Genomic DNA, 18276 nt, shown 5'->3' on the forward strand with positions numbered 1-18276 from the left:
TGTCGGGATAAGGCGCAGTATATATACTAGTGGTAATATCTGGCAGTTACCTGCCTAGGTGATTGCTAAACAAAGGGCTTGAACCCTGTGGCAAACATGCAAACAGGCATGGTGTTGCATCAACAGTAGAGTCTATACTATAAAATCCCAGTGTGGATAGCCGTCTTTGTACTGATATGTTTGCATACAAGTAAATAATTCACCAGAAGTTGTTTGGGGGGGTTGAGTTTGAACGCATAATGTAATGCAGATGTCCGGTCATAGTATTCTGGTAAGCTACATACCTTTCTAGCCTACTAGTAGAAAGCCTAGTTGTTTGCCATTTGGATTTAGACAACCTAAGGTATTGAGGATATTTTCATTCTTTTGGATATTTAGTTCGTTCACAACCCGCGAAAAAAAAAGTTTCATATCATTTCCGTCTATTTCGTAATGTTTCTTCATGGATGACTTTCATGGCTAGCTGGTTGTAGTGGATCTTCCGAGAGACGAAAACACTTTCCCATTTGAAAGCGACGGAATGTAAAATGCGAGACTTCACTGCCAAATTCCTGAGCGTCGAAAGTTGGCGATAAGACGGTCTACTGCTGAATTTGATATAGATCATACCCATACGTCGCTGGAAATCCCATACAGACATGCGAGACATAGCGCAAGTCTCACACTTCAGCTGTCAAGAGCTACACACTCGGACTTCTTATCTACCACAGGCAGCAATTCAGAAAGTCGATTGGCATCTCTCATTAATGCCGGGATATCATCCCGGGTACCAGCAAGCATCTAGACAGAGGACAATGGGGTTAGTACGAGTGAGCTCTACCTCTGAGCTGAATGAGGGGTTCGTACCTGTCTAACTTTCTCGTATTCACATTCCTTGGATTGGTATTCCCGAATCACCTCTTTCTTTTCAAAATCGACATAGACCCGAGTATCGCGAAGTCGAATCAAGACATTATCCAGTCTCATGAAGAACCTCGTCAAGAGGAGAAGTCTCTCTGGCATGACGCGGATTTTGCAGGAAAGCATTGCAATTCCATTATCAGCCAACTCGTCTTCATAAAGGACGACTTCGTCGAAGAATAGGATCGGATCCGGTCGCTTCAGGAGCTCGATAGGGATTGGCTTCGTTGTTTCCTCGAAGGGTCGGGCGTTCGGGCTTAAGGTGCCTTTGTAGTCGGTGCTGTACGACCAATCGAATGGCTTAACAACCTCCTTGATTCCGTCGTGTGTTTTTTTCTCTAGAGAGAAGACCAACGTGGTAAGTCAGGGTTTGCGCAAGATGAAACATTGAGGCAATCGAGTGCGGTCCTTCCTACCTGCTCTGTTGCCATTCTTTTGAGTATGCGACCTGCAGCATCGACTGTCCTGTCTTGTCCACCAAGTCCAGCGCATCAAACGCATTGAAGTTGATCCCCCAGCCACTGGGCGGGTGCTCAATGCACACATAATTATCGCCGAATATCATCTCAGGGACCTGAATGCCCAGCTTCTTGGTCATTTCGTCAATCGGATCGGCTTTGAGGATGGGGAGCTTCTGGGTCGAGATTCGGAAGCCACCAACAGAAATCTGCTGTGGCTTCTTGACCTCAGGTGAGACTGAGGCATGGCCTCGCGGGGGCGCAGCTGGTGTTCTGGAAGCCATCAGCACGTTAAATCATAACGTCATGGAGAGAGTGTTGCGAGACAATTCCATGCGATGGGATGGTCCTAGGTGGATCATCGCGCGGGGCTAATCGCTATCAGCGGAATAAGGGCGGGCCGACGGGGTTGCTGGGGCGACGCGCTGGACCCGAACCCAAACAGTTCAAGTTCCAGTTCCTCCATTCCCCAACTTCCCTTCTATCGACAACTTCGCCCAACTTCGCCAACTTCGACAACTTTACTGACCATGACAGTCCAGGCTTGAGTCAATCAACTCGATACTTAAGTCGACAGATCTCCTCTTTTCTTGCTTCCTATTCTTTCTCCCTTTTCGCTGCACTGTTTCTACTTCTTCTCAACAATGGCGACGAAGACACTAGAGGCTCGATTCGAGCACCTGTCCGTCAAGGAGGAAAAGGAAACTACCGCCAACCGTGGCTATGGCAAGCAAAAGGTACCTTACAACAAGATCATACATCACCTTCCAACCAACCTGGCTGACTCGATCTGCTCTAGGACTCTCTCTCTACCGCCTCCTCTCGACCCGGTCTGGGCGCGAGCCAAAGCAACTCGAACCGCGCCCAATTGCTAAAGCTAGCTCTGCAAAATACCAATGACCACAAGACCAACTCGATGAATATCCCTGTCTCCCCTGGCAAGGGATCGCAGGGCACACTGGTGACCCGCAACACCGACGAAAACGGCGAACAACGCACCTCAACCTCTGGATCCGAGTCCACTATTCCCAGAGAACTGCACCTCGGAATGTTCGAGATTGGTAAACCTCTCGGAAAGGGCAAGTTCGGCCGTGTCTACCTAGCCAAGGAGCGATCTTCGGGCTTTGTCTGCGCCCTCAAGGTCCTGCACAAATCGGAGCTGCAACAGGGCGGCGTCCAGAAGCAAGTTCGTCGCGAGATTGAGATTCAGAGTAACTTGCGCCACCCGAACGTGCTGCGTCTGTACGGCCATTTCCACGACAGCAAGCGGATCTTCCTTATTCTAGAATTCGCCGGCAAGGGAGAGCTGTACAAGCATCTTCGGAAAGAGCACCGATTCCCCGAGTGGAAGGCGGCGCAGTACATTGCGCAGATGGCGGCAGCTCTCAAATACCTCCACAAGAAACATGTCATGCATCGTGACATCAAGCCGGAGAATATCCTGGTCGGTATTCACGGCGAAATCAAGATCAGTGATTTCGGCTGGAGCGTACACGCTCCTAACAACCGCAGACAGACGATGTGCGGGACACTCGACTACCTGCCCCCAGAGATGCTGAAGCCCGGCTCTCAGGACAACTACTACAGCGAGAAGGTTGACCTGTGGAGTCTGGGTGTTTTGGCCTACGAGTTCTTGGTCGGTGAGGCGCCTTTCGAGGATACGCCAGTAATGACCCAGCGAAGAATTGCCCGCGCGGATATGTCTGTACCTTCTTTCGTCAGCCCCGAGGGCAGGGACCTCATCAAGCGAGTAAGTTCCCAACACGCGTCCAATCTATCTCCTTTCGATATTCGCATGCTCATTTGGTAATAGTTGCTTGTTCTTGACCCCGAGAAGCGTATTCCTCTCGACGAAATCCAGCGCCACCCTTGGATCATCAAGCACTGCGTCAAGGAACCGAAGCGGAGCTCCGCCTCGTCCAAGGAGGGCAAAGCATGATTATTTTACGCATGACAGAATTGGTGTTTTGGTGTTACTTTTGGTTCTGTTCTGTTTTCGCTCGATCCATGACCATAGCGTGGATATCATGGTGTTTCTGGCGTCCGCGCATTTTGTGCATTTTCGGAGTTTCTTGGAGTATAAGCTATGGTATGGATGGCGCCTGCGATCTGGAACATGTGCTCTTAATTTGATCTTTTCCATACAGTGCCAATGAAATGACATATGGTACATTCACAAATGGTTCTATTGTACAGGGTAGGGCTGCGTGAGATGAGATGAGATGAGAGTGAGAGGTATATAATATAACACGGTGTAGGTGGTAAGTCGCTGCTGTCGGACAGTGTCGACTGATGGAGGCAAAACTTGAAAGGTGCGGTGCGGTATCATCTGTAAATTTCATCAAACGGCCTCGTGTCTCGGAAACAGCTATTCCAAACTTCATTGACCACTTGAGTCGCATGCGCCTCGTCTTTGCAGGTAGGTCGAGCACGCACGGAGAGAATCGCTCTCCTACGAACACACTCTTGGTGTTGTTGGGTCAATTTCCATTGCCCTCTTCGGAAGAATTCTCGTGACCATCTACACTCGCCACTGAGTGAACTAGCTCGAATCTGCAACGGATTGGATTGGATTAGTCGGTCACTTCGTGCCATGGGTGCGATTACAACCAAGAGGTGTGTAACTGCATCGCGCAAATATCTCAGAGTCAGAGTCAGACATACCTCTGTACAAGCGGCATGTCGCAGATTATTAGACCAATCGACCTTAAACCGCAGATGATCGAACGCGTGAACCATCTCGTGAGCCATGGTATCTTCCAAATGACCCTGGTCTTTCATCTCGTTGGCGCAAATCAGGATTCCATATTCCGGGTCGAAACCGCCGCCCTTGCGGTCTGTACAGCGGCGGCAGTAGATATTATGGTTGTGGAGGTCGCCTCCCAGTTGCTTGATGTTATCGCTCAGGTAACGGATGACGGGGCCTATGGGTTGTGGTTTACCATTGTTAGTCGGTGAAGCTCAAGCTTTGTGCACACGATTGTGGATTTGGGGAGAAGGGGGAGGAGTGGGAGCATACTATATTGAAGTAGAAATTCTTTTTGCTCATCACAGCGTTTGCAGTCAGCCTCTTCATTCCGAATATCGCGCGCAAGTCGGAACTGTTCGATGCCATCCGGAGACATCTTTCCTGTCAGGATGGAGTAGATATTCTTGAACTGGGTCCACGTATCATCACCCGAGACAAAGCCGGTATCCGGCTTGTCCTTGCCATTGGAAGGTGAAGGTGAAGGTGCAGCCGCAGCTGAGGCTGAGGCTGAGGACTGAGAATCGGACATCTTGAATCGCAAACTGCAAGCTGCAGGAAGCGCGCAACGCCGACGAATCTAAGAATTGACCTCCGAAGGGCGGAGATTCCCGGCAGAACCCGCGGAGATTGCTCCGGCTCCGATACAGGGCAGTAGAGTCAGAACTTGACATTGACATTCGCGCAGTGCAAGACAGGGATACGGCGCGGACCTTTTTCATTTTCGATTTTTCTTTCGAATCGTGGCACGGAAGCATTATTTTGTTGCTATAAATTGATCCGGCCTGTGCAACATGGCGGCCGCTTCGGGGCTGACGATTGTGATCAAACTCGGTGCGGGGATACATATACGTCAATGCGTCAACTTGGACGTGCGAAGCAGTATGGATTAACTAACAACACTGTTCTTCTAGGGACAAGTTCGATTGTCGACGAGAAGACACATGAGCCCATTCTCTCCATTTTGACATTGATTGTTGAAACGGTAGCTAAGCTGCGCAAAGATGGACATAGAGTCGTGCTCGTTTCCTCTGGCGCGGTGGGGGTTGGTTTGCGGAGGATGGACGTGGATGAAAGACCGAAATATCTACCCCGAATACAGGTGAGAAAGCGAATCGGACACCTATGAGCCCAAGATCTCTCAGTATTCTCTACAGGGCTGGCTGGGACTGGGCCTCTGACGACGGCGCTAACTCCAATTACCTAGGCACTCGCTGCTGTCGGACAGTGTCGACTGATGAGCTTGTGGGATAACCTCTTCTCACACCTCAATGTTCCGGTGGCTCAAATTCTTTTGACGAGAAACGACATTGCAGATGTATTTATCCCCGAATTTCTCTCGGAATGCCTGCCCTTAATTGTCCTCGCCGACTAACCTTTACAGAAAACTCAATATTTCAATGCACAAAATACCTTCGAGCAACTATTTGACATGGGTGTGATCCCAATTGTCAACGAGAATGACACTTTAGCTGTTTCTGTAAGAAAATCTACCCCGTACATCTCAGAGTCCCTCGAACACGTCAGCTAACCTTACATGGCGTTCCCGTCTTCAAGGAAATCAAATTTGGCGATAACGATACCCTCTCAGCTATTGCTGCGGCCACAGTCAAGGCCGATTACCTATTCTTAATGACGGACGTTGACTGCCTCTACACCGCGAATCCTCGCACAAACCCCGATGCCGAGCCCATCGAGGTCGTTTCCGACATCTCATCGCTCGAAGCCGACGTTTCATCAGCGGGATCTTCCTTAGGAACTGGGGGCATGAGTACTAAGATTGTGGCAGCGAAACTCGGAACCAGCGCCGGAGTAACTACAGTTATCACCAAAAGCTCCAAACCCGGCAACGTTCACGACATCGTGAAGTATCTCCAGGCCCTGCAAGCCAAATCCAAATCCGACTCAAATGGTGATGGTGCCGGTGATGGGATAGAAATTCCCCCAGCACCGTTACACACGCGCTTCCTCCCCTCGGAAACCCCAATCCAATCCCGAACATTCTGGCTCCTGCACGGCCTCCAACCGCACGGAACAATCTACATCGACCCAGGCGCCTACGATGCCCTCCTCCTAAACAAAGCCAGCCTCCTCCCCGCCGGCGTCCTCGCCGTCGAAGGCCACTTCGGAGCCCACGAAGCCGTCCGTCTCGTCGTTGCAGAACGACCGGACCTAGACGCACTTAATGGCGATTTCCTGCTCCATAGCCAAGAACCGAAGGAGGTTGGCCGCGCGCTCGTGAATTATGGCAGTTTTGAAATCGATCATATTAAGGGTCATCGGAGTTCGCAGATTAATGATTTGCTTGGGTATTCGGATAGCGATTATGTTGCTCTTCATGAGAATATCTCTTTTCACCCGGAGGATCGACATAATCATCGTCCCGCGACACCGGTTATGACTCCTGCGCTTGAGGAGTGGAAGTCGCCCAAGTCGCCGACGCCGATGTCGCCTTAGTGGTGAGATGAGTACTATGCCTATGGCTACGCCTGTACCTACGGACACTGCATGCCTCACGAAACGAATCATGATTCTGGACGACCAGCACATACAGTTGAAAAAGCTGGAATTTGTATATAGGCATAGATGGCCCTGTTTTTCATCAATCATGGGCCATTTGGAGTACAGCCTTATTGAAGAGGATAAAAGGAGGAAGAGGAGAGGGGAGGGTGGTGGTGTTGCATTTACATTTCTCAGAGATACCAGTCCAAAGCGGACAAAGCATTTGAAAATGTCCGCTAGCATATATTGAGCTCAACCTCAACTAAAAGCATTTATATAGAAAACATGAAAAAAATGAAGATCTCAGAATAGAAGCAAGCAAGAAAGAAATAACGCTGAGCAAGTGATGCACTGAACCGAAACAGAAAATACCCTAATCCTGCCAACGTTCTAACCATCGCTGCATCCTCTTATCCAAAGTCGGTGCCGCGGCGGGTGCAGCCTGGAACATCGCGCAGATAAGTATTAGCATCATTTCACTTCGAACGAATTTCAACATCGTCCCGGGAAGGCAAAGCCAGGTTCAAGTTCAACATACCGTATTCTCACTACTATGCGTAGTAAACGACAAATACGCCGTGTCGGTATACTGAACCGTCGGCGCAGGAAGATAAGTCGTAGCTTTGACAAAGGGAAAAGTCGGGTACTGAGGCGTGGGTGATTTATCCAATGGCGGGATCGTCGTGCCAGCCATCTTGGGCATAGGCGCATACTTTGTCAGACCGGTTTGTTCGCCGTAGGGAATTGTGTGAGGGTCTACGTCCACTGCGGCCGCTACAGGTGCAGCTGCTATAGGGGCTGCTGCAACAGGGGCTGCCGCAGCTGCGACGCCGAGTCGTTTCTTTAGCTCGAAGTGTTCGTGACCAGATGAGGTTGGGGTTGGGGGTTGGAGGGGTGGAGTTGCTGGTTCGTTATGCTCATTGCTGTCAGTGTCAGCGTCAGTGTCACTGGCGCTGCTGAGGGCATTCCCATTATAGATTGGTGTTTCTGGAGACCCGGCGAGAATCTGGGTGTCGCCATCGACTAGACCCAATGGGAGTGGGATTTGGATAGGTTTCATCGACTTGACGGCGTTGGAGATCTTGGTGGAGAAGGTGCCTTTCATGTTGGTGAGGGTGAAGTGGGAAGTAAATCCGGACCATTTTTCCGATGGATTTGAGGGAATTACTTTAAGGAAGCTGTATGTCAACGAAAGAGAGCGTTGAGGTTAGCATCTGTCTTTGCGAGAATTGATTATGGAAATGAGTAGGGTAGGGTAGGGTAGGATAGTCCATACTATGCATTGGGCTCATTTCCTCCGACATTACGGTCGACTTTAAATGAGAGCAGGTCACCTGGGACAACAGCCCCGTCATTGATAACTCGCTCGAGCGATTCCTTTTAGCGGGGATTCCGACGTTAGCTTGAACATAGCTTTGGCGTGGTCGTATATCTCGAAATGAAGCACTCACATAAGAACCCGTAGACTCATCACCAGCACAGAGAAAGAAGTCATAACGGCCAGCAGACTGCCCATCAAAAGCCCACATAAAACTCACGAGATCCTCGCCATCAAAGGATAACCCACTGAGAGTCTGGGCCGGAGCAAGTCCTAAGAAGGCGAACAGAGCAGACAATCGAAGCAAGCGCATGCTGTATGTCAAGCTGTCGAGACTCAAACTCAAGAGAAAGAGAAAAAGAGAGCAAAGAGAAGCGAACAGCAAAACAGATTCAAGCAGAGTAATGCGGACCAAGGGTATTGGTATTATCCCTTGGCCGCGAGTGGGTGTGGTATGTATCCCTCATTCCATACCTCTAGTACCCTTACCACCCTTGTCCCAGGGAGACTAAGAGTAAAGTAGAGTGAGTAAATGATGTGCAGCGCTAAGATAAGAAACGGCCCGTGCTATCAGCAGCCATGGGAGCCCTTCAGCCCGGAGCTTTCGAGCGGGAACTTAACTCTCCTTTACCCGCTCCAATCCCGAAATCAGCCCACACCATGTCGACTCAGGCCAACTGGACCTCGTTGACAGGAATCCTCACCTTCCTCTTCGAAGGGAGTTTGAGCGCCATTGCCGTTGCAATCCTCATCACCTTTGGCGTTCCTGTCCTTCTTCACATCGTCTTCTTCCGCTCGGTGGCGTCACCGCCATCCAGTAACTTCCTCCTACTTGGACCGAGTGGTGCGGGCAAGACTGCCTTTACGACTTTGGTACGTACACCCCTATCCAACAGAAATCCTTCTATTCTAACATCACCGTGCACTACAGCTCGAAGCAAAATCAACGCCCGCCTCCAAAAAGTCCCAAACAACCCACACATCCCAAACCTCAACCCTGATATCCGTCACCCTCCCACCATCCGTACCCACAGGGAGCAACCGCTACAGATCCATAAACGACCCCAGTCTAAAAGAAGCAACCCGCAACCCAGTCCGATACCGGTTGAAGGACACGCCCGGTCATGGCAAACTACGCCAAACCCAAGGCATCGCCGAACTAGTCTCGATGTCAACCAGCAAGGATCTCAAGACCAAGATTCGCGGACTGTTATTCATGGTCGATACCGCTGCTCTAGTCGACGAAGCCACCCTTCGCGATACAGCGAGTTATCTGCACGATGTATTGCTAGTGCTCCAGCAACGTGCGCTGGGTAAGGGGAAATCTTCTACGAAGCGGGATGCGGAAATTCCGGTTCTTATTGCGGGGAATAAGCAGGATTTGTTTACGGCTTTGCCGGCTGGGTCTGTGAGGGAGAAACTTGAAGGGGAGATTGAGAGGATTCGGAAGTCGAAGAGTACGGGGTTGATGGATGCTGGTGGTGGTGGTGGTGAGGAGGAGGAAGAGGAGGTGCTTGGTGATGATGATGGGAAGGGGGTTTTTAGTTTTAAGTTGCTTGAGCAGGTTGGGATTAAGGTTGATGTTGTTGGTGGTGCGGTTAAGGGGGATGCTGAGGAGGAAATTGGGTCTGGTGTTAGGAGGTGGGAGGAGTGGATTGGGATGTGTCTGTGAGGAAAGATCAGAGGATGTTGCTGTTTTGAAGGTTGGTGGATGGATGTTGAAGATGGGACTGAGGTTGGAGTTCCGAAAATATGCGTTGTTTCGTCGCTGTGTTAGCGAATCTAGCTTCAAGTTCTTGTTACATATTGGGATTATATAGCTGTACACCTCTCCCTTCACTCAAATGACATCAAAATCGAAATACTAGTACCTAAACACATGGATCGTAAATAGTATCCATTTAATGGATGAAGAGTGTCAGTCAAGTTGAAACACGGCCAGAAAAGTAGAGTAATTATAAAATTTGAAACCAGGATCATCAAAGTCCAAATATTCTCATCAAATATTGCCGTTGTAACTTGTGGGCCGGGGTCTATGAATAATTATTTATAGGTACGAAGCCATATTCGCACGATCTATCCTCAATTCCCAGTGTTGAAACCGATCGGAGCCCCGAAAGGAAAAAACGCCAGATCCCAAAAGAGATCTAAAACAAAAACAAAAAGCATAAACAAAAAACAGTAGAATCCTCATCAATTAGCAGGAAATGTTGAAACTCCGCCCCAAAAAGCAGCGACTAGGCTGCTCCATATGCAGATCATCCAGAAAACGTCGTATCATGTTTTAGCTTAAGCACTGCCACCATTACCGTTGGCCTTACCCTGGTGCAACAACCAAGAAAGAAGATCCACCTTGGTAACAATAGCCAACGGCTTGAGCGAACCACCCTCACCCTTCTCAGTAACAACAGCAGCAGAGTTCCACTCGAAGAAGCGGTTCAGCACGTTCAACGGGGTGTCCATGGTGATTTCCATGAATTGGCGGCGCTTTTGCTGCCCGGTTGCCTCACGGGGGTCAGTCACGACTTCGGGGATCTTGGAGAAGTCAAACATGACGTCGGAAACGGGGCTCTTGGCCGAAGCGCGGCCGTGTGTAAGTCGGCTGAGGACGTTACCCAGAGTGATCAGGCCAACGAGTTTACGGCCCGACGGGGCGAGGACGGGGAGTTGGTCGAAACCCTTTTCGCGCATGATTTCGATGGCAGCTTCGCAGGGGAAATTGGCCGTCACGGTGGTGATGGGTTTCAGGCGGAGGGCGCTGACCTTGGCGTTGGATAGAGGGTCCTTGGATTCGGTGGGCTTCAGGGTTTCGGTGACGGTGTCGGAGAGAGGGGCGGTTAGGAGGTCGTTGGCCGCGAGCCAGTCATCGTCGGCAAACTAAAAGTGAAAAAGAATGGTCAGTAGGGAAAGAGCAGAAAGAAAGAAAGAGATTCGCATGGATGAATCGTATCGTACCTTGGTGAGGTAGCTGCGAATGCTGTCCGGCAGAACAACAACCACCACATCATCCTTAGCAAACTTGCGCTCCTCGTTAGCCTTCACCAGAGCGGCAATGGCACTTCCACTGCTACCGCCAACCAGAAGACCCTCCTCGGCAATCAAACGGCGAGAATATTGGAAAGACTCCTTATCAGCAGTCTTGTACCACCGATCAACGATCTTCTGATCCAGCACCTCAGGAATGAAATCATAACCAATGCCCTCAACCTTGTACGGCTCATTTTCATGCGCATCATTCAAGGTGGTTGGGAGGGCGAGAATTGAACCAAGAGGATCGGCGGCGATCACATCGACATTGGGGTTGTGCTTCTTGAGACCGCGGGCAATACCGGTGATGGTACCACCGGTTCCGGCACCCGCAACGACAGCACTGACAGCGCCGTTGGTCTGGGCCCAGATTTCCTCGGCGGTGCCAAATTCGTGGGCGTTGGGGTTATTCTCGTTGCCGTATTGATCTAGGATATGCGCATTGGGGAGTTCCTTCTGCAGACGCTTGGCGACTCCGATGTGGGATTCGGGGGAGTCGAAGGCGGCTTCGTTCGGAGTCCGGATGATGGTTGCATTCAGGGCTTTCAGGACGGAGACTTTCTCGGCGGACATCTTTTCGGGGAGGGTGATGATGGTCTTGTAGCCTTTGACGGCGCCGACCAGAGCGAGACCGATGCCACTGTTCAGTAGGTTAGCGCAATGCTAAAGGGTAGAGGGCACAAGGCAAGGGCAGGACAACGAACGTGTTGCCACTGGTGGGCTCAATCAGAGTATCACCAGGCTTGATGCGGCCAGACTTCTCGGCCTCCTCGATCATGCGCAAGGCAATGCGGTCCTTGACACTACCTCCTGCATTGAAGTATTCCAATTTGGCGTAGACGGTGGCATCAATTCCCAAGCTGCGGGGCAGACGGTTCAGTCGGACTAGAGGAGTGTTGCCGATCTGTTGAGTGATGGTGTCCAACGCCACTGGTGGGTTGGCAGGCTTAGTAGTGGAAGCCATTGTTAATCAGCTCAGCTCAGCTCAGCGCTCAGCAATATGTGTGGTGTCTAGAGGAATGGGATGAAAGTAGAGGAGTGGGTGAAATGGACGTAGAAGTAGAGTCGAGAAGAATTCGCCATTTTTTTGGTCGGAAGGGTGATCGCCCGATGATAACCGTAGGAGTGGATGGACCCGCAACCAGACTTCACTCCCTATAGAAAACATTGAAAACTCCGACCTCTCGCCGATTACTCCTTCATCTCGGAGAACAATTTGGGTCCGTCAGTAACTCGCCGACAACACCACCACTGGTGTATACATACACCCCTCCCCTAATGCTGCTCCTCCACTACAGACTCTGCTGATCATCTCACCGGGCGTGTCTGGGCATTTCCTGGCATTCTGGCATTGGCATACATCGGATCCGACCGAACAAAGTGAACAAGAACAAGCATTGCAGAAGCATGGTGCAAGGCATCAAAACTGCAAAACACACCCAATTAACTCATCCGATCCCACTGACAGCTCCCGCCTCTCCGCAGGGGATTAACTTTGATAGCTTGTTTATCTCACATCGTCGATCGTGCTCTGGACCACCCACAGCCATTCTGCAGCCAGCCAAGTTTGTGGCTGTGCCCGGATACTATTCCCCACTGAGCGCGATTTGGCCTGGTCTCATCCCCTGAGTGCTTGGAACACGGAGATGACCTGGCCTGAGGTGAGGCGAGACTAGGCGAGGCCTCTGAAAAGAGACATGTCTACATGGCTGTGCCCATGACTGCCAGCAAAGTTGCTCGGATGGCTTCCTTCCAGCCTGTTCCAGGGCAAAGTATATGCCCAACCACCGCCATCCACACGAGAAAATCCACTGCATGAGCCGATCTGCGATACAATGTATCATGGATCGTGGCCGCCAAGCCCTTGCCGGCTCATCAGCTCCAGTCGCTGCACTTTGCCCAGTGTTTCATTGGTTGTGTGGACGTGCCAGTGCCAGCGCAGCCCCGGCCAGGGTGGAGAGGTCGTGTTTTTTTATTTCCTTCCCCGTCGCTTGTATACAAAATCCCCAGCCTTTGCGTTAGCTTTTGCTTTTTCTCTCCTTGCCCCTCTGTGCGACCCTTCGTGCGTTTCTCAAGCGTTCCTCGTGCATTTTTCTTCTTCGATCATCATAAAACAAACCCCTTGGCATCTTCTGCAGCTGGTCTGCCAAGCTTCTCTGGTTATTTTGTTCTCTCTCCTGTTATCTAGATTAATCGCCCTCGCCCACCGCGTCAATGGGCTCCGTCAGATCGTACGGCTCCCAAATCGGAGCAGTCTCAACCAGAGACGATATCCATACCCAACCACAGGAAAAAGGGACAAATGGCCAACAAAATTCCGTCTTACCGACCCTCGAAAAGGACCACCCCGCCCGCTATGTATTGGGCATCTTCCGCGTCAAGAGCGCAGGAGAAAGTGGCCGAACAGGAATTCACCCAATCCACTTCCTCCTCGTCTGCTTCAAGAGCATCTGCACCCTATCAATGGTCGTCAATATCCTCTGGCCATTCGTCCCCGCCGCAATCGTAATGCATTTCGCCCGACCCGATCTCCACGTCTGGGTATTCTCGCTAAACTACATCGCCATGGTCCCATCAGCAAACCTACTCGGCTTCGCGGGCGGAGAACTAGCCAAGAAGTTACCCAAAGTATTGGGAGTCTTGGTCGAAACGACGCTCGGCTCTGTTGTCGAATTGGTCCTTTTCATGGTCTTGCTGCATAATGATACCAGTAATGAACCCAACAGCGAACATAGCTTCATTCCCGTCATTCAAGCTGCTATCCTCGGCTCGATTCTCGCAAATTTGCTGCTCTGTTTGGGCATGTGTTTCTTTGTCGGGGGTTTGAAGCGCACCGAGCAGGTCTTTCATGAGGCTGTTAGTGAAGTTGGGACGGGATTGTTGCTGGTAGCTGGATTCGGTCTTTTGATTCCGAGCGCGTTTTACTCTGCTTTAAAGGGGGCTGTGAATCCGAATTTCACGCTTCAAGAGTTGGATGAGTCGGTTACTACGATTAGTCGTGCTACTTCGGTGATTCTTCTAATGGCGTTTTTCGGGTGAGTTTGAACTTCCAAAATATCGGGCTGGCTGGTCTTATCTTTCCAAATTTGCTAACCATCCATGAAATGCGTGATAGATACCTCGTCTTCAATCTACACAGCCACAACTCCATCTTTGACGACGTCCTAGAAATGGACGAACGACAAGACGAAGACCGAGACCAAGAAAACCGGCGCGCAAAACTCACTTTCGTCGAATGTCTAATTGCCATCGCCGTCTCCCTAACATGCGTCTGCATGTCTGCGGTATTCCTCGTCCAAGAAATCGAGCCCATTGTCGAACTAGGCGTCTCGGATAATTTCATGGGATTAATTCTAGTCCCCCTCGTCGAGAAAGCAGCTGAGCATTTAACCGCCGTCGACGAAGCTTGGGACAACCAAATCAATTTTGCGCTATTTCATTGTCTTGGCCCTTCGATTCATACCGCGCTGCTGAATGCGCCTCTTGCTGTTATTGTGGGTTGGGGTCTTGGTAAGAACATGACCCTGAATTTTGAGATTTTCATGGTTGTCCTACTTGTGCTGTCGATTTTGGTCGTTGGGAACTTTTTGCGGGATGGGAAGTCGAATTACCTGGAGGGGATGCTTTGTGTGCTTGTTTACTTTATTATCGCTGTTACTTCTTGGTATTATCCTAAGGTTGATGTGGCGGCGACTAACCAGGCTTGACCTTGAGCGATAGTGATTCTGGACTCAAGATGGACTGGACTGGACTGGACTGGATTAGATACTTGTAATTTACCTCTTTCATAAAATATACATTTTCGAATAAGCCCATTCAGTATAAGCTACCTATTATCTTGCTGTTCTGTCGAACACCCTGGGGCAACCCTACCTTTAGGATTTCCACCCAAAAGGGAAATTTGTATACATCGGTCTATTCACGTGACCGGGACCATCTCTGTACGTATGGCACACCGCAACGTTAGCAAACGAAGAACCCCTTACGCATAAAGACAAATTGTTTGAACGAGATTGTTCGCACCATGGGGCGCATCTAAACCTCGTGGCTAGGCTGATTCAGTGAGTTGGAGTACCTAAGCCATCATTGGCCCCGAGCTGGGCAGCTACCGAGCTGACCTCCGCTCCGCTAACAACAAATGGATCCGTTCCCCGTCCCCGTCCCAATCTCCGGCCCCGCGAATCGACGCTCAGCCCAGAGTCCTAAGATGGAAACCCACGACACCCTCGCCGACACTGTCCTCTCCTTATTCAATGAGCGAGAGTTACCCGTGAAGCGCGACGCAATAATCTCGGCTCTGGAAGACTCGGGCTCGGCCTCAACCACAGCCACAGGCCCAGGCCCAGACAATGCGCAATGGGTGTCAACACATCTGCACCCTGATACCCTCCTCTCGCGAGAAGAGCTAGCACTGTAAGGATAAGATATTGTGCAGCACAGTTCGCGCATTCTGAATATATTACTTACCTGAATCATTTTTGGTTTTTTTTGGCAGGTACAACAAACTCTCGCAGACGGGCAATCTTCATCCAATTCTACGTGAACCAGACCTCGATGCCACGCGACCATTTTTAGAAACCGATATTCGAGCCGCAATTCAATCTCTCGAGAACTCCACAGCCACGATTCAAAAACAATCAGATACACTCTCGCGACAATGTGACATTCTCAGAAAGCAATTTCGTCAGCAGGAGAGTTTGGATGGAGATCGGGGGCGGGATATCACGAGATTACGGAAGAAGCATGAGGTTGGGAGACAGAATACAACCATTGCGGTGCGTGCGCATTATACACTACCACAGAGAACTTGACGGAAGCTAGGGCTAAGCTAGGCTACATACAAGGGCTGTGCTGATGCTAAGTGTTTAACAGGCAAATGAACTTTCCGACGATCTCGAAGCGAGCTTTAGGAGCGCTACAGAATCAGCGGGTGTCGAAAACAAGAGAATTCTCTCCACACTATCCACCCAGCTAAAGCAGGACGATAAGAGCCTCAATTATTTGGAGAATCTCATGTCAAGCATCAAGTTTAATAGCAATGATGCGGATACGGTTAAGCGAACGGGTCAGCTCAGTTCGGTCCTTGCGGACTATGTGGCTGAAGAGATCCACGACCGGTTGGATAGGCTGTATCTTGAGGAAATTGAAGCTGGAGAGTCTGCTGCTTCTGCAGTAAGCCAAGACCAGGCTTCAATTTCAAGTGAATCAGAAACGGTGGCCGCCTTGGAAGAGGAATTGGGGTCCCTGTTCCCGGAAATCGAGGTGTTGGCGGAAATGTCGACTCGTCAAGAGTTCCAGGAGCCTATTCTTCGAGAGATTCAGAATGGACATAGTCAGCTTCGAGTTGTGTCGCATCAAAAGTTGGAAAAGGTGGGTCCCCTTTCATGGGATTTTGATTGTTGATATGGCATGCAGCTAACCCTTCAAAACATTGAACAGGTCCTCGATAGTATGGTCGATATGACATTATCCAAACAAGATCTAATCAAACAGCTCGGGGAACGGGGCTCAGCGAACGAAGTCCTAGAACAACTAGCCAACTTATACCAGGCAGAAACTGCCATCCCACTCGTGCCCCAACCCTCTTCTCGACGCGAGTCACTAAGACGGCGCTCGCTTCAACCAGGCATGATTCTCTCCGCTGCGCGTAACCCGGGTTCAGGTCCCGGCTCCTCTATCCCCGATCAACCACAACCAGACTTGGAAAGCCTACTCCGACGCGTCGGACTATCGCCCGAATCAGTACTTCGTCCGCGGGCGAACGGTGATGTAGAGGGTGGCGGTGCTCAGGGAATGCACGAGAAGCGAATTCAAATGGCAGAGACACTACGGAGTCTGGGCACTGCGGTGAACTCACCACTTGTGGGACAATTGGCCTTTTCTGACCATGCGATGCGGCTCTTGGACTCTTCATTGCATGCGAATTCCCGGTTTGAGACCTCGCTGTCGGATCCGGGACAATTGGAGGCTCTCGGGGCTTTGGAGGGTGATCTTGCCGAGCTCCAGAAGGGTGTAAGGGGGGTTGATTTGGAGATTTTGCACCAACGGGATAAGTCACGGGCTCGACTGTTGGAGCGATGGGGTTAGGTTAGGTGTGCATGGCCCGCTACGCTACTAGATGATGGTGTGCAGCCTAGGAACACAATCACTATTGTCGCTCTCGACGACAGGCAGGAAAACCAACGCCCCGAACTGTTGGTTTTGGATTGGAAGCTCTCGTCCTGTAGATTTCTCCTGCGCGCCATCGCCCCCAATTCTCCGGGCTCGGCTATGGCTATGATTCGATGAGAAGTGTGGCTGGGGGCAGTGTTGCGCCACCTGTGCCGTAACCATTATTTATCGCTCTCGTGGAATTCGTGCATGACCGTGACTGTTTTTCGATTTGCGATCCATGACATCGAAGGGTGCCGGGAATAATTCATGATGATTTGCAGGGTGGGTCGGCCACTCCCGCGCCCAGGCGGTTCCTGCAGAGCAGAGCCGCCCGTGAAGTACATACGAAGTACGGACTACCATATTCCCCTCGCGAAAAAGAAAACAAGAAATGAGGAGACGGTTTAGATTTTGCAATCAAGCAATCTCTATTCTTAACACGAACAATCGAGAAACAAAGTCATCCCATTCCAGCTCTTACTATACTACACTATATAGCAGTGTTTTGTTAGCCTTCGTCACCTGTGGTACCCCTGCTGACACTCGGACTGCGCCCCTGTGACCAAAGCGCATCATACAGCACTGGCATCAACCACATCCCAAAACAATACTACGAAAAGAAAGTCTTGGAAGTAGTTGCCTTCTCTTTTATCTTTATCACTTTTACTGCCTACGCCCGAAGCGAAAGAGAGAGAAAGAGAGAGAGAGAAAATATGCAGAAATAGTAGTATATAATATGTCATCGCCGCGAAAGGCAAAGAAGAATTCTTTGTTCCGAGTCCAAATAAGAAGTCTGCACTATTCTTGGCTACCCCGGGCCCTTTGTACTTCAAGTTGTACTACTAGTATGCCCTCAGACAATGCCAGCTGCCCGTGAATTCCAAGGTTCTGCAACTGCGACAAAACTTGAATCACCTGCTTTGAATATATGACCGGCAGCCCATGCATATGCACATGCACATTCCTCTTCTTTATTCTATCTCTTTCATAGATCCTGGTATATCCCATCCCGCCTGGTCTAGAGGGGGCTGTTTGAAACCAAACTTGAAAAGAACAACCACCCACCCAGCGCCTTGGATTGGGACTTTGTTCCGTATTCCAACTCTAGACCTCTCGGGGAGAGGAGACCTCTTTGTTTGGTTTCGTAAGCCCTGGAGGGGGTGTGGTGTCGA

At 50.4% G+C, this 18276-nt stretch overlaps 9 protein-coding genes across 9 annotated transcripts; 5 read left to right on the forward strand and 4 right to left on the reverse strand.

Annotated features, from left to right (window-relative positions):
- Window positions 1–666: 666 nt before the first annotated feature.
- N7481_003519 (TIP41 family protein) lies at window positions 667–1642 on the reverse strand (the record flags this gene model as incomplete). Its single annotated transcript, XM_057262738.1, has 3 exons — window positions 667–780; window positions 847–1238; window positions 1321–1642. 3 exons carry the CDS (start codon window positions 1640–1642, stop codon window positions 667–669), a joined length of 828 nt encoding a protein of 275 aa, XP_057124399.1.
- A 360-nt stretch (window positions 1643–2002) lies between these two features.
- N7481_003520 (aurora family serine/threonine-protein kinase) lies at window positions 2003–3297 on the forward strand (the record flags this gene model as incomplete). The annotated part of the gene is made up of 3 exons (XM_057262739.1): window positions 2003–2095; window positions 2158–3108; window positions 3172–3297. The coding sequence occupies 3 exons, from the start codon at window positions 2003–2005 to the stop codon at window positions 3295–3297; spliced, it is 1170 nt and encodes a 389-aa protein (XP_057124400.1).
- A 386-nt stretch (window positions 3298–3683) lies between these two features.
- On the reverse strand, window positions 3684–4648 carry N7481_003521 (mitochondrial inner membrane protease ATP23; the record flags this gene model as incomplete). The annotated part of the gene is made up of 2 exons (XM_057262740.1): window positions 3684–4282; window positions 4378–4648. The coding sequence occupies 2 exons, from the start codon at window positions 4646–4648 to the stop codon at window positions 3684–3686; spliced, it is 870 nt and encodes a 289-aa protein (XP_057124401.1).
- Window positions 4649–4898: 250 nt separating this feature from the next.
- Window positions 4899–6561, forward strand: N7481_003522 (glutamate 5-kinase; the record flags this gene model as incomplete). The annotated part of the gene is made up of 5 exons (XM_057262741.1): window positions 4899–4986; window positions 5019–5206; window positions 5312–5422; window positions 5489–5584; window positions 5632–6561. 5 exons carry the CDS (start codon window positions 4899–4901, stop codon window positions 6559–6561), a joined length of 1413 nt encoding a protein of 470 aa, XP_057124402.1.
- A 418-nt stretch (window positions 6562–6979) lies between these two features.
- Window positions 6980–8237, reverse strand: N7481_003523 (putative beta-1,6-glucan biosynthesis protein (Knh1); the record flags this gene model as incomplete). The annotated part of the gene is made up of 4 exons (XM_057262742.1): window positions 6980–7048; window positions 7145–7784; window positions 7883–7983; window positions 8058–8237. 4 exons carry the CDS (start codon window positions 8235–8237, stop codon window positions 6980–6982), a joined length of 990 nt encoding a protein of 329 aa, XP_057124403.1.
- A 347-nt stretch (window positions 8238–8584) lies between these two features.
- On the forward strand, window positions 8585–9596 carry N7481_003524 (signal recognition particle receptor subunit beta; the record flags this gene model as incomplete). The annotated part of the gene is made up of 2 exons (XM_057262743.1): window positions 8585–8797; window positions 8856–9596. The coding sequence occupies 2 exons, from the start codon at window positions 8585–8587 to the stop codon at window positions 9594–9596; spliced, it is 954 nt and encodes a 317-aa protein (XP_057124404.1).
- Window positions 9597–10213: 617 nt separating this feature from the next.
- On the reverse strand, window positions 10214–11915 carry N7481_003525 (cystathionine beta-synthase CYS4; the record flags this gene model as incomplete). The annotated part of the gene is made up of 3 exons (XM_057262744.1): window positions 10214–10801; window positions 10880–11591; window positions 11656–11915. The coding sequence occupies 3 exons, from the start codon at window positions 11913–11915 to the stop codon at window positions 10214–10216; spliced, it is 1560 nt and encodes a 519-aa protein (XP_057124405.1).
- Window positions 11916–13165: 1250 nt separating this feature from the next.
- N7481_003526 (hydrogen/calcium exchanger domain-containing protein) lies at window positions 13166–14658 on the forward strand (the record flags this gene model as incomplete). Its single annotated transcript, XM_057262745.1, has 2 exons — window positions 13166–13986; window positions 14067–14658. 2 exons carry the CDS (start codon window positions 13166–13168, stop codon window positions 14656–14658), a joined length of 1413 nt encoding a protein of 470 aa, XP_057124406.1.
- Window positions 14659–15089: 431 nt separating this feature from the next.
- Window positions 15090–17038, forward strand: N7481_003527 (uncharacterized protein; the record flags this gene model as incomplete). The annotated part of the gene is made up of 4 exons (XM_057262746.1): window positions 15090–15364; window positions 15447–15726; window positions 15824–16321; window positions 16391–17038. The coding sequence occupies 4 exons, from the start codon at window positions 15090–15092 to the stop codon at window positions 17036–17038; spliced, it is 1701 nt and encodes a 566-aa protein (XP_057124407.1).
- Window positions 17039–18276: the final 1238 nt, after the last annotated feature.

This window comes from Penicillium waksmanii (assembly GCF_028829765.1).
Source record: "Penicillium waksmanii strain IBT 27052 chromosome Unknown utg000004l:1.0-5674109.0:1.0-5678898.0, whole genome shotgun sequence".
Lineage (NCBI taxonomy): Eukaryota > Fungi > Ascomycota > Eurotiomycetes > Eurotiales > Aspergillaceae > Penicillium > Penicillium waksmanii.